At 46.7% G+C, this 27,533-nt stretch overlaps 2 protein-coding genes across 4 annotated transcripts in view; both read left to right on the top strand.

The window, feature by feature from the left end:
* Positions 1-275: 275 nt before the first annotated feature.
* Positions 276-4,741, top strand: LOC146287276 (cholesterol 24-hydroxylase-like). The gene is made up of 15 exons (XM_084699635.1): positions 276-513; positions 614-691; positions 873-954; positions 1,281-1,351; positions 1,523-1,609; positions 1,712-1,850; positions 2,009-2,122; positions 2,207-2,369; positions 2,472-2,537; positions 2,796-2,868; positions 2,986-3,070; positions 3,438-3,548; positions 3,644-3,732; positions 3,834-3,900; positions 4,009-4,741. Exons 1-15 carry the CDS (start codon positions 365-367, stop codon positions 4,159-4,161), a joined length of 1,527 nt encoding a protein of 508 aa, XP_084555761.1. The 5' UTR covers positions 276-364; the 3' UTR covers positions 4,162-4,741.
* Positions 4,742-4,974: 233 nt separating this feature from the next.
* Positions 4,975-27,533, top strand: part of ccdc85cb (coiled-coil domain containing 85C, b) — a 31,997-nt gene continuing 9,438 nt past the window's right edge. For all 3 annotated transcript variants that reach the window (XM_084699638.1, XM_084699637.1, XM_084699636.1), the window contains exons 1-2: positions 4,975-6,359; positions 27,413-27,492. In XM_084699638.1, the coding sequence (XP_084555764.1) occupies positions 5,651-6,359; positions 27,413-27,492 (789 nt within the window). In that variant the 5' untranslated portion in view covers positions 4,975-5,650. The remainder of the gene's footprint in view (positions 6,360-27,412; positions 27,493-27,533) is intronic.

Raw genomic sequence — 27,533 nt, 5'->3', positions numbered from 1 at the left:
TGGGTCAGCACAGAATGTCAGCAACTCCTTGTTTAAAAAATCAGTGCGCAACTTGCATAAAAAGTGCAACTCACGATTAAACCGAGATGAACAAGCAACATGCGGGAAATTGTATTGGTGCATTCGACTTCATGCAGCGCCGGCGTCGTCTGCAGTCGCCTGCAGCCCGGCTGACTTGAAGCAGCCAATGGCACTCAGATTCAAGGCAGCCGGCTGCAGTCACCTGCGGCGTCAGTCAGTCAGTCCATGTCGAATGCACCTACGGAAGTTAGTAAAGGGCACTGTGTCAAACGTTATATTTACTCTATGGTGTCAAATTATCCACGAAGAGCGACAGACGTATCGTTATAAAGCTATCAAGAACATGGCATTGTTGAATTTGATTGCAAGTTTCTCCTTTTACGTTCTTCCGTATATATTTGGTTTATGCTGCATTGCATTTATCGGTTACTGTTTATATGTTAAGTATATACACTGGAAATACGATCATATACCTGGGCCGCCACGGGTGAGGTGAATATGCAAGGCTTACATCCAGGAGTGTTGCTCTTGTTTTACGAGGTCTACTGCAACATACAGGGTAATTTCTACTACTTTCTATTCTTTCCTCCAGTTTTCTGTTTGGACACATATCCATTCTCCTGAAGGCCATGCGTGAGGACCGAGTTTCACACGATCTATTCCTCCAATGGTGATGATCATTGTACTTCACAGTACAGGTTGGATTTTCAACCTGCAACTCCTTAATCTGCAGTAAAGTAGTGCTCTAACCACTGAGCTATACCCATCCCACCCTCTCTTTATTTTCTATTAGTTAGTATTAGTTCATTAGTGTGAGTTATTAGTTGCGCTAATCATGCAGTATCCAACAGGGCTGAAGAATATGGACCTGTGTACCGGATTAATTACCTGCATCTCGTTATTATTTCCGTCTCTTGTCCAGAGGCCACAAAGGTAAAATCTAGTATTGTGTTATACATACAAAAAGAGAGCAAATGTGCTCCTGAAATCCGTTTTATGCTTATCCCTGATAAGGTGACTCGACTCTTTATTTATTTATTTATTTATTTATTTTTTACATCAAGCAGTATTTTTTTTGCCCCCTTCCATCAATACAAAATGAAGATGTATGAAGTACATAGTTAACACCAGAACTGCAGTGGTTAAGACCTACCAAGAACTTCCAGCAAAACAGTGGATCAAATCACAGAAAATAATTCCTCTCTGTTAATTTAGTATTCTTCTGTCATTTAAATGCACACCTTGTATTGTCTTAACAGGAGTTGCTGATGTCTCATAAATGCCTCAAAGACCCAGTCTACAAGCGTATGTTCAGCTTGTTTGGACAAAGGTGACAGATGTCTTCTACTGCTCTATCCACCTTTTCATTGATCCAGTCCTATACTGTACTTCTTCACACAATTGTGTTAAAATGTTGCATGTAAATGTTTGGAATGTAATCCTGCCAGTTATCAACCCCCCCCCCCCCCCCTTCCCTTGGTCTCTCCTTTCCTCCTATTAGGTTCCTAGGAAATGGCCTGGTCACCGCCCAGACTGATGATCATTGGTACAAACAACGGCGTATCATGGATCCTGCTTTTAGCAGCCTGTGAGCTTCATCTCCTGTAAACACAGAAAACAAACTACAAAACTGAAGGTCCTCATATGTACATTTGAGCCCTGAGACGTCTTCATTGCTTGTCATTGTCAGGTACCTGAGGGGCATCATGGGTACCTTCAATGAGATGGCCGAGAGAATGATGGTTAAACTGGGAACACTGGCTGACAGCAACACGGATGCACACATGCACCGTTTGGTCAACAGTGTCACTATGGAGGTCATCGCTAAGGTACCTGAACATAATCCCAGTTGAACTGGGATCAAAACGATTTCCATGTTCTCGTTTTTAACGTGACGGATATCAAAACTAAAGCAGTGTCAACGTGCTCTCTGAATTCTATGATTTTCACAATGCTGGAACAAGTTCTATTGTTTTGTCAATTGTAGGTGGCGTTTGGAGTAGATTTGGATTTGCTGAACCACAGTGACTCTCCTTTCCCTAACGCCATACTGTTGTGTCTGAAAGGGTTGATGCATCATGTGAGAGATGTCACTTTCCAGGTAAAAGTAATCAACCAGCTAACTTATGACATATAGATCAGTGATGCTTATTATTAACGAGTGATTGCAACAACACTTTTTCAGTATAACCCAAAGAACCGGAAGTGTGTCAGTGAGGTGAGGGAGGCCATTCAGCTGTTGAGAAACACTGGTGCTAAGTGGCTCAATGAGAGGAAGAAGGCTATTCAGAGTGGAGAATATGTTCCTCAAGACATCCTCACACAGATCATCAAAGCAGCTAACAAAGGTCCTTAAACTCATGACATTGAAATTGGAACAGAACAGACAGACGTACAATACCTACTCTGTCTAAATGACTTTGTGTGTGTGTGTATATCTGTCCTCTCAGAGGAGCACATGGATAAAGAGGATGAGGAGCAGATGTTAGACAACTTTGTGACGTTCTTCATCGCGGGTGGGATACTTCATCTTCTTGTTTTGGCTACCCGCAATGCTTTGGGGCTATCTAGTTGTTGTTATTATCAGTGACCTATGCACTTTGTAAAGCTCTCTCTTGGACGTCGCTTTGGATAAAAGCATCTGCTAAATGAATAAATGTAAATGTAATGTAAATATTAAACTCTTCTACACTGTTTATAGACTGACTTTTTAAATATCAGAATTTGAATGTAATTTCACTAGTGTCACATTTATGTTCGGTTCCTGTTTACAGGCCAAGAAACAACAGCCAATCAAATTGCTTTTGCCATTATGGAACTGGCACGACTGCCAGATATATTAGCAAAGTGAGCAAAAGAAGACAGACTGTACTATTTATACTGCACATAGTAGTATTTACACAAGCAGTCAATATATCCTAAATGTATTAATCTTATATTCATAAAACGATGTGTATTCTCCAGGGTGAAGAGGGAGGTGGATGAAGTCCTTGGGATGAAGCAGGAGATCAGCTATGAGGATCTGGGGAAAATGGGTTACTTATCGCAGGTATGCCAGTCAGATAGCCTACCAAAAAAAAAAAAAATATATATATATATATATATATATATATATATATCAAGGGCAAAGTCCTAGAATCTAATGTTTTTGTACAATCATCTTCATCAGTGTTTTCTTGTGACTTAAGTTCTGATAGGTAAATAACTAATAGGTAAAACTTCACGTTTTGAAAACGGCATGTCTGCCCCCCAACTTTTTACCAAGAAAACTATATTTAACAGCTGCATCCTCAATTCAAAAACAATAAATAAACAGCTGTCCCACCCACATTTGAAAACAAACCTTCGCCCCTGATATGATTGATACATGTCTTTAGTGTATTTCTTGAAGATGGTTTTGTGTCCTCGTGGCTCAGGTGTTGAAGGAGACACTGAGGCTGTATCCCACGGCTCCAGGTACCTCTCGCTGGGTGGCAGAGGACATGGTCATCAGCGGTGTCCGGATACCTGCAGGAGTCTCCTGCCTCGTAAATTACTTCCAAGTTGACACAGCTCAGGTTTGAGTCATTGCCAAAATGGAACCCTCGGGTGTTACCGTTGAACATGTCTTGTCTTGTCACAGTTCAGTTCCTACGTCAGTGGAAGGCTGGATAAATTCTTTAAGGACCCGCTGACTTTTGACCCAGATAGATTTCACCCGGACGCTGTCAAGTAGGTGACCCATCTGGAACTTTCCGTATTCAGGATATGAGATGACTACAATGCTGCTAACGAGAGCACAACCATGTTTTGATATGTAATGTTTTTCCTAGGCCATACTACTGCTACTATCCTTTTGCCCTTGGACCGCGATCTTGCCTGGGACAAAACTTTGCACAGGTGTGGACATACACACACACAAACTCTCTCACACTCACACTGCACTCACAAACATACACTGATAAGGTCTTTTGATCTCTTAAAGTGAATGTGTGTTTGTGTATGTAGATGGAGGCCAAGGTTGTGATGGCCAAACTGCTTCAGAGGTTTGACTTCAGTCTGGTTCCTGGGCAGTCCTTTGACATCCTCGACACAGGCTCACTGAGGCCTAAGAGTGGAGTGATGTGCACCATTAAACACAGGCAAACATATTCTTCCTGAAGCCTACATACCTGTCTTTCATAATCTAAAATACAAAAGAAATTAAGTTCATCATAATATTGATATGTATGTATGCATATATTCCAGGTATATAATTTATTCGAAATTAGCAAGCAAATTAACATGTTTTGATATTATCTACAATACATCGTACAGTGTGATCTACGTATTTTATGTAGTTTCACATATTACCACACGGTGCCGCTGTGACCTTGAAATGATATTTCACTTTTCTGGTTTTTGCCCTCATTCAACTACTTTGGGTGTCAATTTGACACCTGTTGATCGATTGGGATCTATCATTGAACTTCGGGGGGAGGGGGTAAATGCAGTTTTTGTTTTTCCCGAAAAAAACTTTGAAAGAAAACTTTCCTCATTCGCACTGTTTGATGCTGATTGAATTGGGTCAATGAAGAATTGCATATAGTTTATTTTAAATCATGTGGATGAAATGGTCTACATTTTAGCTAAGTAAACGTTCATTTGTTCGTGACATTATCTGTTAAAAGCCATAATCTAAATCTTGTTTAGAATGTTATCAGTTTGTTTCTGCAAGCCTAATAAATTGCTGTACATGACAGATTTTATTGGTAGCTACGTATTTTTTGTTTTCATTCATTTTCCAGTTATTCTAATCAGGCCCTTCCATGCGACGGTTATAGTATTTCAGTTTGTAGGTTGGAGCTCGTGTTTTCCTAGGCTACTGTTTTTTATCTACCTGCACACCCTGTTGTCCTCTTTCTTGATTGGCCGCCTTGACCGAAATCCTGAAATATTTCAAACCGGAGTGTTTGGTTGTAGGACTCAGGGAGGACACCACTCATTCCAAACTGGGGAGGGATTGAGATTCATCCACTGTTAACCAGTCCACTTCGAGGAGAGATCGGATTATCATTCGAGAAGAGGGTCAATGTTGCTACAGACCTTCGTTTGTTTCTAGACGAGAAACATTCTTGCGGACGCAATATAGGCATTTTATTTTGAACACAGGTTAATGACAATCAATTTCGTTATTTTCATTTTTACTACGAAGGAATGTTCATAGAACACCGAGGATTTTACGCACATGCAGCGGAACGCGGAATAATTCAAGGGGAGCGAGAGATTTCAGCGCGAGGAACATATTAGATATAGGCTATATTTGATAGAAAACGGTACTCCTTTTATTTTATCACTATATAAATGTTAGTCTTTATGGTTAAACCAGCTAACGTTTATGAAGACAAGGGAGGGTTCGCTTTAAAGGCAAGTGTGGGTGTGTGCAGTTTGTCCATTGCACGCTTGCCATAACCTATAGAAGCCGAGGGTCGCCTACGTCTCAGCGTTCATTTGAGTAATTAAACCTCTCACTCTGATATGTCATAGTTTATCATCTTATAATGTTTTCACATTTTAATACAATTACGCAATTAAGGGTCGGTTAGCTGAAGATTTTCTGAAAATCTAACAACATTGCTAAACGCGTCGAGAGGAGATACATAAACAGAAAATGGCAAAGAATGTGTCGGAGGGACCCAATGATGACTTGAGCAAGGTCTCGGACGATGAACTGGTGCGATGCAGCAAGGATGAGTTGGTTAGGAGGCTACGGAGGGTGGACGGCGAGAAAATGAACTTGATGATAGAGCATGGGAACATGATGAAAGATGTTAACCGGAGGCTGCAGGTGCATCTCCACGAAATCCGGAATCTAAAGGAGATCAACCAGAAGCTTCAGGACGATAATCACGAGCTCCGGGAACTCTGCTGTTTCTTGGACGATGACCGACAGAAAGGCAAGAAGCTTTCCCGGGAATGGCAGCGGTTTGGTCGCTATACAGCAAGCTCTGTGTGGAAGGAAGTGGGTACCTACATGATGAAGCTGAAAGAACTGGAGGCCAACCAAGAAACAGTATTAAGAGAGAATACGGACCTGAAAGAAATCATCTTCATGCTGGACGAGGAGAGGAACGGTGCCGGATCTCGGAGCTCCATAGACAGTCAGTCCAGTCTTACCAACCTCAACGGGGGGTCAGGGACAGTTAGGGATGTCGGGGACGGGAGTAGCACGTCCAGCACCGGGAGCGCCGGCAGTCCAGACCACCACAACCACGTGCACAAGCCTAATGAGGGCAAGCTGGTCACCAGCACTGTGCTGAGGTCCATGGATGACCTGCCGGCAGCACATCATCACAGGAGCATCCCAAATGGACTTAATGGTAAGTTCACACGATGTCCGTCCATGCCCGACACACTTTTTAGCAGACAGACTACACTCAAGTTTAGACTGACTTTTTTTTTTTACCCCCTTTTCATGTTGCCCCCACCTATGAAAAAAGGGCTTCATAAAGTTTAAGCATATTATCAGTTTCCAAAGATTCACATACTGATTCCAAACCCTGTCCTGACTTTCCAAATATCCTACTGAAGTTGAATTTAAAATACTTATGTACAAACCTTTCTGGACAACATGTTTCAAAGTTCCCACATAAGGTTTTCTTTTCTTTTTTCTTAAATGCACGATAAGTGGATGTCCAGATGGGGTTGGGTGTAACAGCATGATGCCAGTGACAGCCTGGCCATGCCATATGTGTCAACAGTAAGGATTAACACTGCCAATGAGTTTAAGATCATCCTGGTTTATGACACATTCACATACAAACATCGAGGATGCTGAGTGGCCTCATCTGTCCCACAACTGACCAATTAGGTGAATGTTTATTGAAGTAGGTCAATAGTGCTTTGGCTCTTACCTTTTACGGTTCAAATATAGATTTGAGGTGCCATTCACTGAGCTTCTTGTTGTTGTCTTTGGCTGTCTAGGAGCACTCTCAAACCTGCCTGTGGACATTTGAAATGCATTGACCGTGTTGACCATTCAAATCAAGTCCACAGTTTAAAGACCTGAATGTTCAGCTAAGCAGAAAGTCTAGGATGAAACTCTAAACGGGATGTTGATATTTGATAACCCTTGTTTTAGCTGAGCACACCAATAACTCAATGTTTTGTGCAGTTCCACAAACTGAAAACCTTCAGGCTTTCTCATAATAACATAACCACAACAACAGACACACTGATGCGCATGCTAAAGCTCAGAGCATGGGAGGTAAGATTTCACATCTGGTGTCAGCTTGGAGATTCCAGGAACCCCGAGGTAGCCTGGATGGGGAACAAATGGCTTAATCTGTACCCGCGACGCGGTCCTTGGCCGCATATGTGCGACAGTTACGTAACATAACGATACTGTGTCTGTTACACCTCACTAAGCTGGTGTTTGGCAAGGAGTAATGACCTTGTGTGACCCAGGAACTGTAGTTTGTTGTAATACTATGACATACCGTGGTCAGAGCATTTGATTGGAGATTAAGAGGTTGCATGTTAAAATACCCCCTGTATATCGCTTGGATAAAAGCGTCTGCTGAAACTTTACATTATTGTTATGTGGCTCAGTCTACAGCCTACATGAAGTTATATTTAAATCTATAGCTGCTGGGCATTGACAAGTTCTGTCTACCACTACAACTGACATGTAGCCTACAGCCCAGACAGTTTATTATCGGTTGAATCGTATGGTTGAATGGTCTAGTTGAATTGGCTGACTAATGTGGAGAGATGTTGCTGGAGGTCTAAGGGGAGTAGCTAGGCTAGTCTGAGGCCAGAGGCTGCAGAGTGAGCTCCACAGGCACTTGAGCCTGGGCCCCCAACTGTCAACGCCCCACCTCCCCCGGGTGCTTAGCAGACAAACACTAAAACTGTGCCTGAGGTGCTAAATGAGCAGCATCTGGTTCAGCATCAGAGGGCTGCAGTGGTGAATGTGTGTGTGTGTTCAGGGAATGATGACAGGGTAGTGTGAAATAGATTGAGTCCTATCACTGGCTGGAGATTAGATACCCTCCGCTGCCTGCCCGAGTTGAAATGATCTCTCTTTTCTCATCTCTCTGTCTCAAACCGTCAGAAGCACTACCTCACCCCCTAGAAACTCTGTGATTGGCTCCCCATGTTCGTGAAGAAAGGGGGTTGGGGGAGAGGAGTGCAAGATGGAAAGTCAAACAAAAGGCCTTCCAGAGGCTTGGTGGGTAGTGTCATGAAGAGAGGAGAGGGGGGGGGGGAGTGTTTAGCCAGAAACTGGGAGTGAGAATAAAGTTTCACTATGAATTTAAATGGCTCAGTGTCTGCTCTGGTGTTGGGGGTGCATACAGGATCGCCACATCTGTTTATCGTCCGGTCTGGATCTACTTATTGATGACTCAAGCCCACGACTGTGGTCTCCATAGTAGCAGTTAAACCTTCACAGCTTGATCCATCCCACAGGCTTGTGTTTGTGTGTGTGTGTGTCTCTTTTAGAATTAAGTCCCTGTAGTATAGGGTCTTAAATTAAAACAAAAGTCAGTAGACACTGATAAATTACCGCTAGTGCCCTTTTTGTCTCTTCCACCCCTCTCCCATAATGCCTTTCAGACCTGGTTACCACGGCGTTGCCTTGTCATCCTAGGCATGTGGATGTCCTCTGAATGAAGCCATGGCTGTCTGAGAATGAGAGGTTTCTTAAAAAGTCTCACAGTAGAACGTAGGTTTGTAGTGAAATGAAGGCAAATATGTCCAAGAAGCCCTTAAGTGTGGCTTTACTGTGCCATTCTCCTCTGTATCCTAGCGTGTGATTCATCATTCAGTTCCAGACACTGACGGCAGACTGACAGCCATCTGTAAAGAAAACTTGTTACAGATGAGCCTCAATAATCCAAATGTCTTTTTAAACTGGCAGTTCCAACTGTAAGATTGAAATTAAATCCTTGAATGGCCTTGCCCAAAAAAGAGAGGTGTGGCGGGGAAGGGAAGGGTAGGAGGGGGAGCGTGTGTGTTTTGAGTGACGCAACAGGGTATGGCCTTTTAATCTGATTTATAACCATGTCATCTGTCACTTAGTCATGTTGTCTTTTTCTACCTCTTTTCCTCCTCCCTCCTGTCCATAGGGCGTGAGGTAATGTAGTGTAGTAATGGTGTTAGAATGAAAGTTGCCTTGCCAGGGTAGCAAGTTTTACACAAGTCCACAATAGGCCATGAGTGAACCTCTTATCCACCCCACGTTCAAATCGAAACCCTGTCGCTTGTCTGTCATCAAATGGTATATATTGTGTGTATATATACAAATAGTATATATGTATTTATTAAAAAAAATCTTTATTTGGGGTTGTTGGTATAAGAAGAATAACTAAAATATTTACAGTGTTTAAACTGAGTACAAAGCCTTTTTGCAGCTCTTTGTATTCTAGAATCTGTTATTGCTCAGTCCAAATATAGCCTCCACAGTTTCTGTAGTAAGCTGAGAGGAACGTGAGAAAAAACTTCAAACAGAGCCAGTCGAACAAAGACCTTGAAGGTAAACCATGTTGGCTACCTTTCGCAGTTCAAAGAAAAAGTGGGAATTGGCATCACAATGTTGCTTTCCCTTCAGCTCTCATAGTCATTGTGTTGCAGAGTTTGGGGCTGAAAATGGGCGCTAAACAGGAATGGAAAGTTTCTATATTCTGGATCCTGGTGACACGTCAGGTACAGTTTCCAGATAGTCTCACGAAACCCAGCTCTTCTGAGTTCACGAAACCCAGCTCTTCTGAGTTCACGAAACCCCAGCTCTTCTGAGCTCACAAAACCCCAGCCCTTCTTACCTCACGACACCCCAGCTCTTCTTACCTCACGACACCCCAGCTCTTCTGAGCTCACAAAACCCCAGCTCTTCTGAGCTCACAAAACCCCAGCTCTTCTGAGCTCACAAAACCCCAGCTCTTCTTACCTCACGACACCCCAGCTCTTCTTACCTCACGACACCCCAGCTCTTCTTACCTCACGACACCCCAGCTCTTCTGAGCTCACGACACCCCAGCTCTTCTTACCTCACGACACCCCAGCTCTTCTGAGCTCACGACACCCCAGCTCTTCTGAGCTCACAAAACCCCAGCTCTTCTGAGCTCACCGAGACAGAACTAAGGTCTACTTTGCAAAATGTTTAAAAAGTCTATTTTACCTGTATCTTTTTCAAAAGCCTAATATCTACTGTACAAGATGAAAGCTTACGGTATAGTGAATCATTAGAGGCTAAGGTGCTGTCCTCCATGTGGTGTGTGTGAGAGAGGACGGTCTCTGGGTTGCTTTCTCCAGCACCCTGTGTTTGTGTGTGTGTCTGACAACAGACATAACAGAAAGCAGAGATGGAGAACCCCAGGGGGAACTTGGCTGTGTGTTGTCAGAATAAAGCCAGCCAGTCAGGACGTCCCACATTTCTGGATAAACAAAGGTGGAAGAGGGTCTCTCTGTCTCTTTCTCGCTCTCTCTTTCTCGCTCGCTCTGTCTCTCTCTCTCTCTCTCTCTCTCTGTCTCTCGCTCTCTCTCTCTGTCTCTCTGTCTCCATTCCTTTTTTTCCCCAAAATATTTGTTCTCTCTCCTTGTCCCGGAACCCGCTGTGTGATTCACTGTCCATTCATTCCCCTCAGCCCAGTGGCCATCCGACAGAATGAGGCTAAAGACCCAGCCTCTACTCAGAGCCTAGGGTGGAGTCTGCACTACATTATATCCTCCATGATACTATAGAAAAGGAGCACCCGAGCATGGTGGCAACTGTGCTGGTTAACACACAACTACTTCTTCTTCTCTTGTTTCGTGTGGAGGCCTGTGTGGATGGGTGTTCTTGGGGGGTGAGAGACCTTTCCTCCATTGGTCAGGGGCTGGAGGGGCTGGGCCGGTCGCCTAGGCAACAACGATGATCAGTGGTGCGAGTGGATGGCACACACGCCTGGCCTCGGAGCCAGTGAAGCGGGAGGGAGGGAGAGGGATGGGGGAGGGGAGGGGAGAGGGGATGAGGGCGGCGGGGGAGGGGCCCACGTGGAAGACAGAAGAGGGGGAGGCTTTGGTTAGTTGCTCGCTGCCCCATTTGAAATGATGTCATCCTTGGAGGTGTCAGCAGCCTGTTGATTATAGGCTGATTAAGGCTCATTGCAGGCAGGAGTCTAGAAGTTGACACTGAAGTGCAGCAGTATGCTTCGCTGTTGCCTGTAGGGACTGTCCTGCTGCCCTTGGGTTTCTGTTAACCTGCTGCTTGTGATGAGTTTAGCAGAATGACCAGACATGCCCCATCGATCTCCGTGTTGGGATGGATGAAATGCATGGAGGAGGAGTTGATGAAGTGGCTAGGTGGGCCAGGTGGCAAATCGACAGAAATCTGGCCACAGCAAAGCTCTGGCTCAGCAATACGATTCTGTCTACGCACACACACACACACACACACACATTCAGGTGACCTTTGGGGGGAAAGGACAGGTGTTCTTGGTTTCAGAAGTCAGCATCTCTGCTTCTCTAGGTGTCCTCGTCCGGTCCCTCGGAGTGCCGGAAGGTTCTGCCTGTCAGCTCTTTCTTATATCGCAGCTCTGAAGCCGACCATCAGCAACACCCCGTTACCCTGCGGTCACCTTGCCCTCTGTGGAAGGCAGGCTGCTCGCTCTGGAGCTGGCGGGTCGGTTAGCCTCATGTAGAAAAGGAATGATTCAGGCCTAGCCATGAGGTAGATCATTGAGCACTTGGGTGGACGACTTGGAAAATCAAGCAAAGAGATGAAGGTGTTGGGGTTACTTTGCAATGTGGTCAGTAATTACAAACTGTTCCTTGGCTGACTATCAAAATACTGTTAAAACGATGCACTTCTGATCCTCGATCTGCTGCTGTCCTTTATTATTGTACTACTCTTTGGATGCTCAAATGGAATGCAATGGAAATGTTACGTGTGGAAAAAGTGTCTTAACAAAAACCAACGGTGCACTAGCAAATGTCGTCACCCTTGTCCTATACTCATGCTTACAAATGTGTGCGTGGATGAGATCAGGAGACCTCTGGGTGCAGGCAGATGGCCCACAGGAGTCACATGTTCCTACCCATCAGACACTGAGGTTATTCTCAGCTACCTAACCTATGACAATCTACAATGCACACGACATTGCACAGAGGAATGTAAAGTATGACAACCTGGCTGCGCCTAGTCTGAGAAGAGTTGTGGAAATGTGCCGTTTGTGAACAGTCAGCCATCTGGAATTAATTGTCCAGCCCTGAAACTGTTACACCATCTCCAGGAAATGTTTGTGAATGAGTTTGGGTCGGACCTCGCTCAACTGTACGGCAGTTTCCTCTTGAGGAGCCCCACAGTCGAGGGCGTGCTCCCTAACCGTGGAAACATACTTTCTGTTTTGGTCCCAGTTAACCTTTTGAGTCACATGTTTTCCTGATAACACCACACGTTACTGGAAATCGGATAAGATATTTTCTTTTTTTTTTTTTTTTGTCCGGCATGCTCGTCTTGGTGTTCACTAATAGTTTGCAATCTAGAGTCTGTTCTGGATGTGTCAGGGACTATTTCTGTAGGGGAAGGTTTGTATCTTTCCTCTGGTTGTCCAGGAAGCTACAGGAGAATGAGGAGCAGTGCAGCAGTGTGGTGCCTTCTACCCTGGGAATGGATGCCATCTGTCCTGGGGTATTATACTTCACACAAAGCTGAGGGAGGGTCCTCTTCACTGGCTCTGTGTCCCTACTGGACCGATCGTAAATTCAGTATGAAAGCTTTCTTCAAATAAAAAATGGACGAGAGAGTGTGCGGACACAGGCAGGGTAACCTCTTCATGGGGTGAGAGTAGGGTCCTAGTGAAAGGGTTCTTCTCGTTCAGTAAATCAAGTGACCATCCATTCATCCATGCTCTGAAACTTTGACAGGCCATCCTGACTGTAGAGAGGAGCGCGTTTTGTCAGACTAGCGGAAAACAAAGCAGAGCCTTCAAATTGTTGGATAGAGACAGTGACCTCACCTGTAGAGTGGAGCCTTTGGAAACTCTGCACGAGTGGTCTCGAAACAACTTTGATCTAACAATCTAATGAAGAAATGGAAGAACCACACTGTTCCACTTCAGTTGGTCTGAGGCAGTCTAGACAACCTTTTAACGGGCTCTAAGCTGGACTAAGAATCTCACACACACACACTGGAACAGCCCAAATCAGCAACATCACATCCATCCGGTGCAAAGCTGCCAGGCCCAGGTCAGGCCCATGCTAACAGATCTCCTTAGGCCCTCAGCTACTGTATCTGTGGTGTTGGAATGATCTTGTGATTGCTTTCCTCCACTCTCACTTATGCTTTGCAGGGTTGTAATCCTCTATAACACTGTCCTGCAGCACGAACGCATCAGCAGTATTAAGGGTCGTTGTCCCCTCACCTTGTCCCCTCACGCTGTCCCCTCACCTTGTCCCCTCACGCTCTGCCCTCACCTTGCAGAGCACAAGATGACATGCAGAGGATCAAAATAATTTATTTGTCGTTTTTTCTAAAGTCGCGGAGCGTGGACCGTTTTTTTTTTAATTCTCTGATTTAGTGTGCGTGTGCATTGTAAAGAGCTTAGATGAAAGGGAGTCATAACGTGAATCGCAGAGAGGATCATGAAAAGGCAGCTTTTCCAAATGATTACAGCCCTAAGCTAGCTTATACAGGCCGCTCATCATCTCACCAAGCACAGGAGCCAGGAGCACGGATGCACCCCAGGCCTACTCTGGTGAGGGAGAGAGAGAGAGGAGGGAGAGACAAACTAGGGGAGAGAATGAGAGGTGTAGAGAGAAGTAGACATGAACAAAAGGGGACCACAGTATCTCTTTGTTAGGCTTGCGCCTCAGAACGGTTAAGCGGAAGCTTCAACTTTTACTATCCCGTTTCTCTGGATGTACTTGCACAGAATGGAGACTAGGAGGCTCAAGATGAGAGCTGTGGGTCTCGTGGCTCCGATCCTCTTTGGTCATCAGAGCTCAATCAGGTTTGCAGCTCAGATAATGCATGCTTATACAGCAAATGCTGTGCCCCAGAAACTCTCACTAAACAGTAATCAGTGTTATCTGGGGATAGATGGATCTGGAGAGGGCGAGGAGAGAAGGGAGGGGGCACATGTTATCTAACTTTGCTCCTCATACCCTCGATGTTGGAGAGCACTGTTTCCACAGTGTGGATGTGGTGAGGATCTGGTTTGTTGCTTAGTTAAGCTTTAGATGAAGTGAGGGAATGGGCCTCTCATCCCTCCTCGAAGCATCACAGCTCATCTCACACGCCTCGCACACACTGAGGGGAGATGGCATGTCTGACAGCCAATTAGAAAGAGGTCTTCTTTGGTCTCCGACACAGCATCACATTGAGTGTACATATCAGTCTTTTGTTTCGGGAGTAGGAGAGACAACATCTCTAGACGGAGACTAAACAGAGACATGCCTTTATCTGTGCTGTCAAGTCAGGAAGAAAAAGATCAAACATCTTGAATATATCCATGGATGAGTTTTATTTATTTATTTTTACACCGTTTTCATTCTGTGCAAACCCCAGTGGTCGTCGTTCAGATCTCTGTGTGTGTGTGTGTGTGTTCGTGTGTGTGTGTGTGTGTGTGTGTGACTAATGAAGATCCAGCCTCCCCCGGCGTGAACCACACATAAACAATATACTGGACTGCATTCCTGTCGATGTTGTACTGTAGATATGATGCTGTTGATGTCACACTGCATGTAGTATTGTTGTTGAGATGTTAATTGTCTAATTGTTAAGTCTGGCATAAATACATTCCGTTCCTTGGCTCCAACCACTCAAACACGAAAGCATGCATCTTTTGAGTGTGCTTTCTCAGCGCACAATTATTTTTGAACGCCATGTTGTGGTAAATGAATAAATGTGTCTGTAGGGCGAGGGGCGGGCAGGAGAACAACTCTGTGACCTGTCCTGCAGGAGGAGAACAGTGTGAGGCCTGAGTTGTACTGAGGTGGTCAGTGGAGGATCCATGAGTGCTGCCCCCCAGGGTTAGGGTTAGGGTCAGGGGGTCCAGCTGAAGAGCTGGCCTGGGTGATGCTGCTGTCCAAGTGCTGCTCAGCTCAGCTGGAACGCTGTTGTTCCCCTGGGTTTTGGAGATCGGTAAACGTGACCAAGATCAATGGCCGCGGGCAACGTGTAAGTAGGGGTTGCAGATGGGTGGAAAGTTCCAGGAAAGCTTTAGGGATTTTTGGAAATGTTTTCATGGGGATTTTATAAAGCAACATTTTGCATATACAAATATTATTTCCCAGTTTAAATCACTGTAGATTATCTCTGTTCGTCACACATTGAATTTGAAGTGTAGTATTGTCGCGGTGAACTTTATTTTATTTGGAAAAGAAAAAATCTCTTTGGAAAGTTTCCGTCTTCCAAACATTCCTGGAATGTGGCTACTCTAGTAGCCACCGGCCTTGTTTGTCAACACAACAAACCTGCTTGTACAGTAGGACAACAAGAGGGAAGAGAGACTGGCAGCGGAAGATGTACATAGATCAAATCATTGATGTTTAAAGACATTAAACCGTGGATGTTTGATGTTCTAACAAGAGCGGAGCTCTGGGATTTGGGTTCTTTGTAAGATGAGGCCACGCTCACTCGCATACCCACAGCAGCCTGGGGAGAGGACGACAGTCTAGCACACCAAACTAGTCTGACACAAGTGAGAGGGTCTGACTGTGAGACTACAGTTGCGCCGTCGAGGGAGCAGACTGAGAACGGAGCGAGGAATGAAAGTGGCCTGAGAGGCAGAGAGGAGAGCCACGAGAGAGCTCAAGGTTAAGGATCTCACACAGGGAGAGAGGAGATCGACTGCAGAGCAAGCCGGGAAGAGCTCTGGCTACACTCGCTTGTTGCTAGGATACCCCACTTTTTAAAAAGCTTTTTCTTCTTTTTTTTTTCTTTTTTTTTTTTGACTGCGTAGTGGTGTACGCTCTCCTGTTACTGCTGCTCTCTCTACTTGACACATTTCTCCTGCCACTTTACCTCTTGTTTGTTTAACTACAGAGCGAGTTGCGTCTTGCAGGAGAAGAATGTCAGTGTACCCAGTGTTTCCTGCCTGTGGCTGTATGGAGGGAAAACACACCGTCCTTTATCTGGATCTTCCTGCGAAGCCCTAGCGTACAAAACAACACCACATTAGGAGAATACATTAAGAAGAGTCATGCTGTCTTTATTAGTGGCCTATTTTCGACAGGGTAGTGTGTGTGTGTCTGGGTTTTTGGGATGGTCAGTGAGCCCAGAGACGTCAGCTGGGGCCTCATGTGGAGAGGGGGGGGTGACGGGCCTCATGTGGAGGGGGGGGGGTCGGGCCTCATGTGGAGAGGGGGGGGACGGGCCTCATGTGGAGAGGGGGGGGACGGGCCTCATGTGGAGAGGGGGGGGTGACGGGCCTCATGTGGAGAGGGGGGGGACGGGCCTCATGTGGAGAGGGGGGGGTGACGGGCCTCATGTGGAGAGGGGGGGGTGACGGGCCTCATGTGGAGAGGGGGGGGTCGGGCCTCATGTGGAGAGGGGGTGACGGGCCTCATGGGGAGAGGGGGGGTCGGGCCTCATGTGGAGGGGGGGGTGACGGGCCTCATGGGGAGAGGGGGGGTGACGGGCCTCATGTGGAGAGGGGGGGGGTCGGGCCTCATGGGGAGAGGGGGGGGTGACGGGCCTCATGTGGAGAGGGGTGGGTGACGGGCCTCATGTGGAGAGGGGGGGGTGACGGGCCTCATGTGGAGAGGGGGGGGGGGTGACGGGCCTCATGTGGAGAGGGGGGGGGGGGGGGGGGGTCGGGCCTCATGTGGAGAGGGGGGGGACGGTGTGGCTCTTGAAGGGGCCAGCGGGCACAGCTGCCGCCGAGAGGAGGTGTCGGGGAAAGACGGGTCCTCGTCCGCCATCTGGCTAGGAGAGGGAGAGATAAATATTCAGCCCCATCTGCAGAAAAACACCGTGCCCATGAAGTGTGTGTGTCTGTGTGTGTATTCAGCATCAGATTCCCTGATCACACTTCCTGCTAGATACATCCTCACACACACCTCAACTCACACACAAACTGCATGTGCACACACACTCAGTGGTACTTACATGCAAACACATGTAGGCTACTCATGCCCACACGCACACACACACACACATGCTTACTTTCCTTGTCATAGTCTAATCTATATAGGCTAACTTAGTTGGCAATTGGAGTTAAAGCTACTGCAGTATATGGACTTTGTGTGGAATCTTTTGGAAGCAAATTCCTAGCATGCCGAGGGTTTAAAAACAGGATTGATTGGCTTTCTACCATCAGTCTGTTTCATAATGGATGCGCAGTAAAAAAGAATCCCCCTCTCTCTTTATCTGTCTCTTTCTGTCTCTCTCTGCCTCTCGTCATCTCTGTCTGTGGAATGATTCCAGGGAAATTGTTTATGCCCTGGAATTGAATCAAACCTTACAATTTAGCGGTCTAGTGTCCTCATCTGTGCATTCCTGAATGTCTCATATTGTGTTGTTGATCATCTCAGGACAGGGAGTGGCCTCACTTATCCATTCCAAGGTTAGGAAGTTTGAAGAGCATCTATCCTGTTGACAGAGACTTGGAAGGTCTGCTCGCAAGCATAGCGTTCTATTATGGCACTGGATATGAAGCAGGGAGTTATGCAAGTCACTGTGTGTGTGTGTGTGTGTGTGTGTGTGTGTGTGTGTGTGTGTGTGTGTGTGTGTGTGTGTGTGTGTGTGTGTGTGTGTGTGTGTGCGTGCGTGTCCTGATTCTGCCCCCCTGATCTGAGACCACATGTGGTGACAGGAGGAAGGAGACGGGGACTTATGCCACAGCACAGTGGGCATGTACAGTGGAGCTGTTCTCTTGAGACAGTACAATATAGGCTCTTGTAAGGATAGAGACTACAAGATGCAGATGTGTTACACTTTGAACATAGACATCAGAATTGATCTCTTAAGTGCATTTTGGAGATGTAAAATATTCAAAATTAAGACTTGCGTAGGTGTTCCACAAGAGAAAAGGAGGGAGAGAGAGAGAAGCAGAGAAAGAAACAACCTGGACAAAGGAATAGCATATGTTCCTGTCAGTTAATCTGGGGCTTTTCACAGTAAGATGATTAGGGCTTGGATGGTCCGCATTAAAAAATAAACAGATAAAATGGCTAAACCATATCCTCAAGCCAGTTAGTTACAACATTGTGATTGAGGCTCTCCTTCTCTCTCTCTATCCTCCAATCTCTCCTTCCATCTCTCTCCCTTTCCATTTCTCCCTCCATCTTTCTCACTCACTCCCTCCATCTGTCTCTCTCTCCCTCCGTCTCAATCCCTCCAGCCCCCAGCTGCATTGGGCTGTTCCACTGCAGAAAATGAAAGCTCTTCTCTAGATCATCCTCTGGATGCAGTCGGGAGTGTGCGCGGTGCAAACTCATTGGTAAGACGTCAAATGGGTAATTAGCCTCCAAAGACTGTGCTTGTTTCTGTTGGGGGGTGTTGCTGTCTGGGGAGGGGTGAAAGGAGACCAAAAGGTTTGGTCAACAGTATTAGGCCACCAGTTCTGGAATGAAGGCTTGGTAAAGAGAACAAGTCCTGGGTGCCTCTAACTGCCTGACCCCTGTACACCCACTGGGCTTGTCAACCCAAACCACCACCTCAACCAGCCAGGTGTGAAAACAGAAAAGCACTACGAAGAGACGGGCTCAGCCAACAGAAGGGATTAAGGGCACACCAGAGAGGGTCAAGGAGCGACGATGGAGGGTGCTAATGAAACGACGGGTTGACAAGCTTGGCTGGTCGTCCATTAGGCTGGTTCGCTTGGGCTAAGAGAGGCACGGAGCTGAGATGAGAGTTCTTCTCTCCTTCCTCACCAGGCTGATTCGCCAGAGGTTACGCATCTGGCTGTAAAGCTCTCATCTTCGTCGCTAATGGAATATTATCCCCGGTTGTCTCCCGTTCAGGGCCACACTAATACACCTAATGGCTCCAGCGACAGGAAGTGGAGGACTTTGATAAACGGATGCCCTGATGTTGGAGTGGCTGGTTTTAATAAATGACTTGATTGGACTGTGGAGGAGATGTTCCGACCCTAGTGTATGGACATAATGCTTCTAAAATGGATATCCAATTATATAATGGTATAATAAAGGCTATTGCGTCATAGAAGAGAGTAGAGAGATGGGCTGGAGATTGACGTTCAAATAAGATTATTATAAATTGAGCTTTTTTAGAGCGACAGGACGAGCTGAATCGTGGGTGGCTCACTGCGTGTGTTAACTCTTTTTTTGTTTGCTTGCTGCCTTCTGTCCTGCCAAGAAAGTTGTGTTGTTGCCTGTAAGGAGATTCATGTCCCTAATTAAGGGCTCATATTTTCCCATTATTGTTATTTTTTTTAAATTTTCATTATTAATATCATCATCCTTGAAGGCTAGGCCTAGTCTTCCCCTCTAGAGTTTTTTTCTCCCCTAAACCTTGTGTCCTGCGTTGACTGAACCTTCCAAAAACCTTCTGTCAGCCAATTGCAGAGGAGGGAAGAGGACTGTCACCCAGGGTTTCTCTAACCCAGTCTGACATTGTGCCCTTCTCTGCCGCAGAGGTCTCTACTCAGACATACAGCGGAGAGGAGGAGGAGGAGGGGCGAGTGGAGGGATTTTAGGAAAGAGAGAGGAAGTAATGATGACATGAGGTTGGAGAGTGGAAGGAGGGTGCCTCCTTTTCACGTCTGTCATCTTGCCCCCCTGTTGGAAGGCAAAGCTGGTTGAACAGACGAAGATGAGACTAGACAAGATGAGACACATTGGAGTCTCTCTGAAAATCCAATAATTTTGTGAGAAAAGTCTCGGAAGAGCCTGTTAACCGGTTGGGTATAATTACAACAATAATACAGGAGAGTCAGTTTGCATGTCTGGGCTAGCGAGCTTTTCTTATTTTTTTGTTGTTGTTGCTTTTGTCATCATTTTTTTGAAACAGCAACTTTGGTTTCACAGCTTAAAGGGAATACTCAGTGTACGTCTTTCAGTCTCACTCCCTCTCTTTCAGAACGACAGGACGGTTCAGCCACAGCTGTCAGTTTGAGATCAGAAAAGGCGACAGAGTCTGTGGCACATTGACAAGATCTTCTTTTCACACACAGATTCCAGATGGGTTCTGATCTCTCTCTGGGTCTGGAGGGGATTCAGATCCTCCTGTTGGAGAGGATGAGGATATCTGGACTTAGCAGTGTAACACTTTGTCACTGGAACGCCATTGGCGAAAGGCCTACGCCAATCAGAGTGGTGCACATGTAATAGAATTAGCTATTTTCATCTCTTCTATTCATGTTGTGTGATATCATTTACTCATCCCTGTCAAATCGCAGTTTCCCTGACCAGGGACTAGAATCAAATGAAACTTTTCCTTTGGTTAATTCCTTTCTATGTGAATGCTGTTGTCAAATTTAAAGTTTAGAACTAGCATGGATACTATTTCGAAAAATCCAATTTTAAATCCAGTTTTAGTAACGCAGAATGAAATGGGGAAACCTTTTGAAAATGCCTTTGTTAAAGTGTGTAATTATGGCTTCGTCAGTAGCATTTGAAGGCCTGTTTTACTCATCGAAGCTGAAAGATTACTTGTAAAGCTCCAGTTGATACTGATGAATGGGCGAGAATGTGTTTGCAGTGGGTTTCACTAGTAGGGGGAAAGCTATCCCCATTTAATCTCAGTCACAGTCAAACAACCAAACTGTAATGGAAACAAAGATCCTTAGGACTGGACCGATGAGGAGCACCCTTTTCAGAGTATTAGACTGATATTCTTGCTGTTACTGTTACATCACTATGTTTCTTGGGTTGACATTGTGCTTGGCACAGGTGGGATGGGGGTCGTTTCAACTAAAGGTCCTTGTTGAACTTAAAGTGCCCTACAACCTGGCAACCAAACGACCTGGCAACCACACAACCTGCCAACCTTGTGGTCCAGTCAGCGATGCTGGGATGAGCCCTAGGTGGCATGTTCATTCAGGTTTGGTCATGCCAGGTAATTTGCATGATGAGAAGCCACACATGCAGGAAATCCAACTGCCTTTATTCATGTAAACACCAAGGCGACGTGATGTCATTAAAGAAAAGAGGAGAGATTATGTACACAAGAAGACCCATTTACCATCAATGACAATTGAATGAGATTCCATAACACTGATGGGATTTGACCAGAAGGATAAAAGAGGTTGAAGTTGAACTTATCAAGTAGCGTGTATTTAATGTTTATGGCTGTCGATGAAGCATGGTTATATAAGCCTAATACACGCCAGCTCAGCAGTGACTGTGACTCAAGCCAGCGGTGCTATGTAGACGCCATGACGTCTGTGGTCATGAGTACAGAAGCCCATAGTTCCCAAGAAGAACTACATTAAGCACGGTGCAATGTGGTCAATACATAGACATTGATGTCATGTTGTGGCTGTAGGTGTTCTGGGTAATGTAGTTTAAAGTCTACATAGCGCCTTTCACTTGGCTTATAACCATGTAGTTCCCTTTAGGCTAAACGCCTAGTTGTGCTTATTCCTTTAGCCTCTGTGTTGATATCCATCTTATTTGGTTGGTTTTAGTGACCCCTAGTTCAGGAGGAAAGCCTGTTTAATCTCTGACTCACCCACAAGTCATGACCGTTAACCTCCTGTGCCAGAGGGCATCTGTATCACTGACCCCTGGACATGCAGCATGAGAGGTTGTGTGTTTACGGTTGGGGAAGGTCATGACACTCCACTTCTTCTTGTCAGTACCACAGAATACTCTTCTCAATTTATTTAATTGGACAACGGCAGAAACAACGTTGTCTACCTTTCTGCTGAGTTTTTTTCCACCCGAGGTGAAATCCCAAGGCGCTCAGCAACCCTAAAGCAGCGAGCACAAAGCAACACTCTCATAGAACGTGATTACAAAAAGCTGCCAAAAATGTGCTGTCTGATTCAGACCTTCGCCTCAACTGTTATGAGCTGACTAGCAGGAGAGCATAGACACAGGGGACAGGCAGGGGAGCATGTGCCGGTGGCTCAGCCAGCATGACCAGCCAGAGACATGAAGAAGAAGCGTTTGTTGACATCGTTCTGGCTAGACAAGCATACTCTGTGGTACTAAATCAAAAGGTCAATTGGTTGGTACTTGATGAACTGTAGGTTGTTAATGTTTATCGACTGATGATTGAAGGTCTGCTAAGAGCTCCTGTTTCTAGGGTATCGACCTGTTTGTCTTCACATCCGAGAGGGCGAGAGAGGTGGGTGGGTTGTGTGTGCGTGTGTGTGTGTGTGGTTGGAGAGTCTGTTTATTTATAGGGCTCTGGGCAGGCTCAAATGCAGACGGCTGTCTTGTTGCTATCGCACGTCTGTGTTGGGGGAGACAACTAGTGATGCCTTCCTCCACTGTCTCTTCTACTCAGTCAGCACGGTCACAGAGGCCACTCACCTCATGCCTACAGCTGTGTGTGTGTGTGTGTGTGTGTTTGTGTGTGTGACTATCTCTGTGTGTGTCTTTGTGTGAATCGGTACGTGTGTGCTCCTTTTGACCATGTTCCTGGTTGTCTCCCTGATAATTAGGCCACTTGTGGGGGTTTTTAGTTTTTGTGCCCTTAATCTCTTGATTAGGTTGGAAGAATGGCAGTCTGGCAGCCTTCCAGGACTAATTCCCTGAAAATCAAAGCTGAGGGCTTATTGTTGTCACTGGGACTAAGTATTCCGCTGTGGTCATGTGACACACGGCTTGTAATCAAACACAAGTGACAGATGTCAATAACTAGAGGTTTGCTCTTCCAGAACCCACACACTTCCTGACGTCTCTATTGGTGAACATTACTGCTTTCCAAGGTCTCGTCAGAGCCTTCCCCTAATCCCTGGGGTTGGTGATTAAAAAGGAGAGTTGCTGGCACAGTTCATGTGAATGTGTTGAAACACTTGTTCAGTTAAGGAAAGGCCCTTTGTTGGCTCTCAGCCGTTTCACCTTTGGGGCTTCCATGTTGTAAAGGAAACCAGCCCTGTGAACACAAACGTTCACATCACTGTGTGTGTGTGTGTGTGTGTGTGTGTTTACATGACTACTAACTCAGGGCAGATGGTTGATGTTAACAAACACAAAAGTGCACACACACATTTTCTCTATCGCTCTCCTTCTCGGTCTCTCCCTCTTTCTCCCTATATATTCTCTTTTTCCCCTCCCTCCCTCCCTCCCTCCCTCCCTCCCTCCCTCCCTCCCTCCCTCCCTCCCTCCCTCCCTCCCTCCCTCCCTCCCTCCCTCCCTCCCTCCCTCCCTCCGTCCCTCCCTCCCTCCCTCCCTCCCTCCCTCCCTCCCTCCCTCCCTCCCTCCCTCCCTCCCTCCCTCCCTCCCTCCCTCCCTCCCTCCCTCCCTCCCTCTCTGTCTGTCTTCACACACATTCTTCACATTGCGTGAGGAGGTGAGGCGTTTCTCCTGACGGAACTACCTAGCTGGCGCTCGTGTCTCACCCGAAGCCAGGTCTTGTCAGAGGGAGTTAGCGCCACGCTAACTGACGAGCCAGCTCTGCCTTTGATGGCCTCCCAGGGGCCTGTGGTGACGCGCCTGGGCTGCCAGGTTATGTCGTTCCACCAATTAATGCAGCATGGATGCCCATTCAACTTGCTCCAGCTCCCCCTCGCTCCTGACTGTTGCCCTGCCTGTGACTGAGCACAGGGGAGCGGAGAGCTGAGAAGAGAGGGTGCTGGAGGATTTTTCCCAAAAACATTTTATTGATTTTTTTTGCCAACTTGGGTTTGAGGGCAGCAACAGAACAACGGGCGTGGGCAGTCGAACGCCTCCCAAATACATCATGGAGACTCTGCTGTTCTGATGGGTGCCAAGTCATGAACAAAGATGCCTCTCTATTTTCTGCTCTCTCTTATTCTCTCGTTCTCTCGCCCCTCTCTCTCTCTCTCTTTCTTTGTTTCTGACATACTAAGACTCAGCAGTGTTACAGCAGTTTCTAGCCTTCCTCTTCATGTTTGATGGAGTTTGTCCTTGATTCGACAGCCTTCTCCTCAACTGTGCTGTTCCAGAATATTCTTTCCTGTGTGCATGTGGACAGCAGACCGCAGGTCTCTGTAATGAAGAACTCATTGGTAGACAAGAGATCTGTTCTGTACACATTGAGGTCAGATTTCACGGAAAGTTTTCTGCTGAGACGTTGAAGTTTCTTCCACATCTTGTAGTCATTGACCAAGTCTATCCACACACACACCCCCCCCCACACCCCCCCACAGTCACAGATGGGCTCAACCCCCCCCCCCCCCCATCAGTGCACACACTCCTTCACTCATGCCCTGTGTGTGCCTATCCCCTCACCAGCAGGCCTCAGTGTTGAAACACACCATCGTGCTCTCGTGAATATGAGAGCCTTGTCCAGAAATGGGACCAGACCAGGTCAGGGCTCTGCAGGCTTTATAAAAAACGACCAACAGATGGCTTTCAGACTGTTGGTATTGATCTCTGAACATTCTCTTTGTGTGTGTGTGTGTGTGTGTGTGTGTGTGGTTGCTCAGAACTCCCCCAGCCTCTTCCAGCCCCCCATGGCGTAGCGTGTGTGTGACACGGTGCATGTGGACTCCCCCAGAGGAGATGCTGTCTCTCCAGTCCTGCCCAGATGGCCCTCCTCCAGAGCCTGCCTGAACGACACCCCCTCCTCATAGACAGACCCCTCACACGCACCCCGCCTCACACACACACACACCCACACACACACACCCATATACACTCCTCCAGCCCTTGACCAGGCTCTGGTTGAGGGTGTGAGCTGTGTTGGAGGGCTGGGGGGTTGAGGGAGTGAGGAAGGACTGAGTAAATGGGTCATGGTGGCCCTGATGCGATGGGAAGTGACACTCTGAGGGACAGAGTTATGAATGTGTCTGTCTGCATCACTCTGCCACATATACACACACACACACACACACACACACAGAGCAACCTCCCTTTACAGAATCAGCGCACACACAGACACACAGGAGGAAAAAGAATAGAAGTGCGTACTTATAGAGAATAGCACTCTGTGAGTACAAGGTCTCCACTCAGATTTGTGGATTTACTTTAGCCTCTTTATCTCTTTCTTTCGCTCTCTGTCTCTGCCTCTGCGTTTAGTTGGACATGGCTGTGTATTATCCTGTGATCCTGCACTGTATGATTCAGAAGCATTGTACATAAACACCAGGCGCAGCACAGCTCCTCAGGGTCGATATGAGTTAGAGTGATCAGCATGGGATTCTGGTCCAGCTTAGTGAGTGGAGAAGAGGGAGGAGGAGATGGAGGGATGGAGGGATGAGGGGATGGATGGAGGGATGAGGGGATGGAGGGATGTCAGGCAGGAGGGTGTTTTAATTGGCCGCGCCGTCTTCCCCAGGGATGAGTGTTTGGAGGTGTTAAAGAGAAGAGGGCAAGGAGACGGTCTCTTAGGAGCCCTTAGGGCTGTGTGTACGTGTGTGTGTGTGTTCTTATCACTCCCATCATGTCATGTGTGATTCCGAAATGATATTCTCTTGGATTGTATTTCCCTAACGCCTCACAACAAAGGCTTAGTGATAGACAGAGGGAGAGAGAGTATGATGGCCGCTATATCATCCATCCCCTAGCTACACTTGTGAGATCCGTCTCTCCTCCCCTGCCAGACACTTGATCCAAGCCTCGGATCACTGTGGATCACTGTGGTCCTATCCTGTGATAGGCTCATCCTCAAGCTCACAATTCCTCTCTCACACCAACCACAGAAGGCATTCACCACACCATCTCAAAATGACGGCACCCATGTTGGCACCACAGACGCATCATTAAAGACCCAAGTGAGGCTTGTGGAGGCGGGAGCATCGAGATGCTGTTTCTCTGGAGAGTCCGGATTGTCCCATCCACGCTAGCAGAGCCTGGGTCGTCCTAATCGGCTTGGGCCCTGGACGCAGGTCAGCCCTGCAGATGAAGCCAGATTAGAGGGTCACAAGGGAGGGAAAGAGGATTAGTGTAGCTGGCCTGCTGGGTCTCTTCGTTCAAAAAACGCCCAGCCAGCCTGGCCACAAGCCAGTCAGCCAGCCAGGCAACCAGTCAGTCAGCCATGATGCCAGCAACTGAAAAGAGGAGTAGATAACTATTCACCCTGGCAGAGAATCTGTCCACCACTTCTACCAGGAGATGAGTACAGATGCATCTATATGTTTTGTCCAGTTCTGTGGCTGAGGACGAGAACCAGGACCGATTATTATTATTATTAGCTACGACGTTTGAGTCATTTCAAGAAATATGCTGTCTAACAACCAGTCTGTCCATGTTTGGTTTGTAGCTAATGCAATCGCGTCTGATTTATCTTTCATCCGGTCAACCTGGGAATGGGGCTCAGCAGCTTCATCTGGTGGTGGGGGTTGGAACTGCGGGCTGGAACTGGGATAGTTGGACTCATTAAAATGAGGGAATATGATATGAAACAGCTCAGAATGAAGGCTAAGCAGACTATTTATGTGTTGTGTGTTTTTGACAGCTCAAACTTTATTTCAGTGTAAACAAGCTACTTTTCTGAATCACCAGAGCAACCCCACCCACCAAACTTGTCATCGCCTCTTCCACAGACATGCAGCCCTGCCCATCCACAGAACAACTGTTCTTTTTCTTGCTTCCATTTATGAGATCAGCAGTGGGTCGGTAGCAGAACACCATGATGCGTCTCTGACAGGCTGTCAGAACACCGTGCCTGCGTACTGCTGCTTTGATCTCTCGGTAAATTAGAGTTTGGAAGACAAGTTCCAGAACACCCACAGAGAAAGGGGTAGCTCTGAGCTGCAGCAGGCTGTCCCTGGTCTGAACCAACAGACACGGAGTCCTTTGTATTTACTCAGATCTCTCTCTACTCTGTCTCTCTGTCTCTGTCTCTCTCTCTCTCTCTCTCTCTCTCTCTGTCTGTCTCTCTGACTGTCGCTCTCTCTCTCTCTCTCGCTCTCTCTCTCAGACAGGTGGGCTGCAGCGCAGGTCCCTGTGCAGTGCAGTTCTGCATGGTTACTAACAAAATTAGGTTACTCATCGTGGTTTCACCACAAAAGGCTAATTTTAGCTTTAGGGATTAGCAAAAAAGCAAACCAGCGCAGAGGAGAGAGTTAAGTGAGGGAGAATAGCCGTAGACGATGCATCCAATCGTATGTGATAAACACCCGGACGCACAGCCAACACGGGGCAGCATGGGACTGGGAGAACTGGGACTGCTGGGCCTTCGGCTCCTCATCCAGGAGACTCAGAGCCCTGGGGCCCTCTGCTCATGTGCCCCTCACTGGCTGTGTCCTGATGGAGCCTTTGAAATGCTAATGGCTCTCTTTTTTCTCCTCTCTCTCTTGCTTTTGTCTGTGTTCTCTCTCCTCTCCCTCTCTCTCATTCTTTCTGGCTCTGTCTCTCTCCTCTCCCTGTCTCTCATTCTTTCTGGCTCTGTCTCTCTCCTATTCAATAGATCCCTCCTGTAACTACATCAGACAGCTGGAGACTAAAGTACGGATTTTGGAGGACGATAAAAACAAGCTTCTCTCACAGGTGAGATCATTAAACACACACACACACAAACACACATGCAG

Source organism: Hypomesus nipponensis, chromosome 6 (genome assembly GCF_054491055.1).
Source record: "Hypomesus nipponensis isolate SF chromosome 6, ASM5449105v1, whole genome shotgun sequence".
Taxonomy (NCBI): Eukaryota; Metazoa; Chordata; class Actinopteri; order Osmeriformes; family Osmeridae; genus Hypomesus; species Hypomesus nipponensis.
This window is presented reverse-complemented; position numbering and strand designations above follow the sequence as displayed.

Excerpts from the sequence above, each read along its gene's own strand:
- LOC146287276 (XM_084699635.1), top strand. The coding sequence starts at position 365 with ATGGCATTGTTGAATTTGATTGCAAGTTTCTCCTTTTACGTTCTTCCG. Across the intron at positions 692-872 it reads CACGATCTATTCCTCCAATG|GGCTGAAGAATATGGACCTG; the intron begins GTGATGATCATT and ends AGTATCCAACAG. Across the intron at positions 2,538-2,795 it reads TGTGACGTTCTTCATCGCGG|GCCAAGAAACAACAGCCAAT; the intron begins GTGGGATACTTC and ends TCCTGTTTACAG.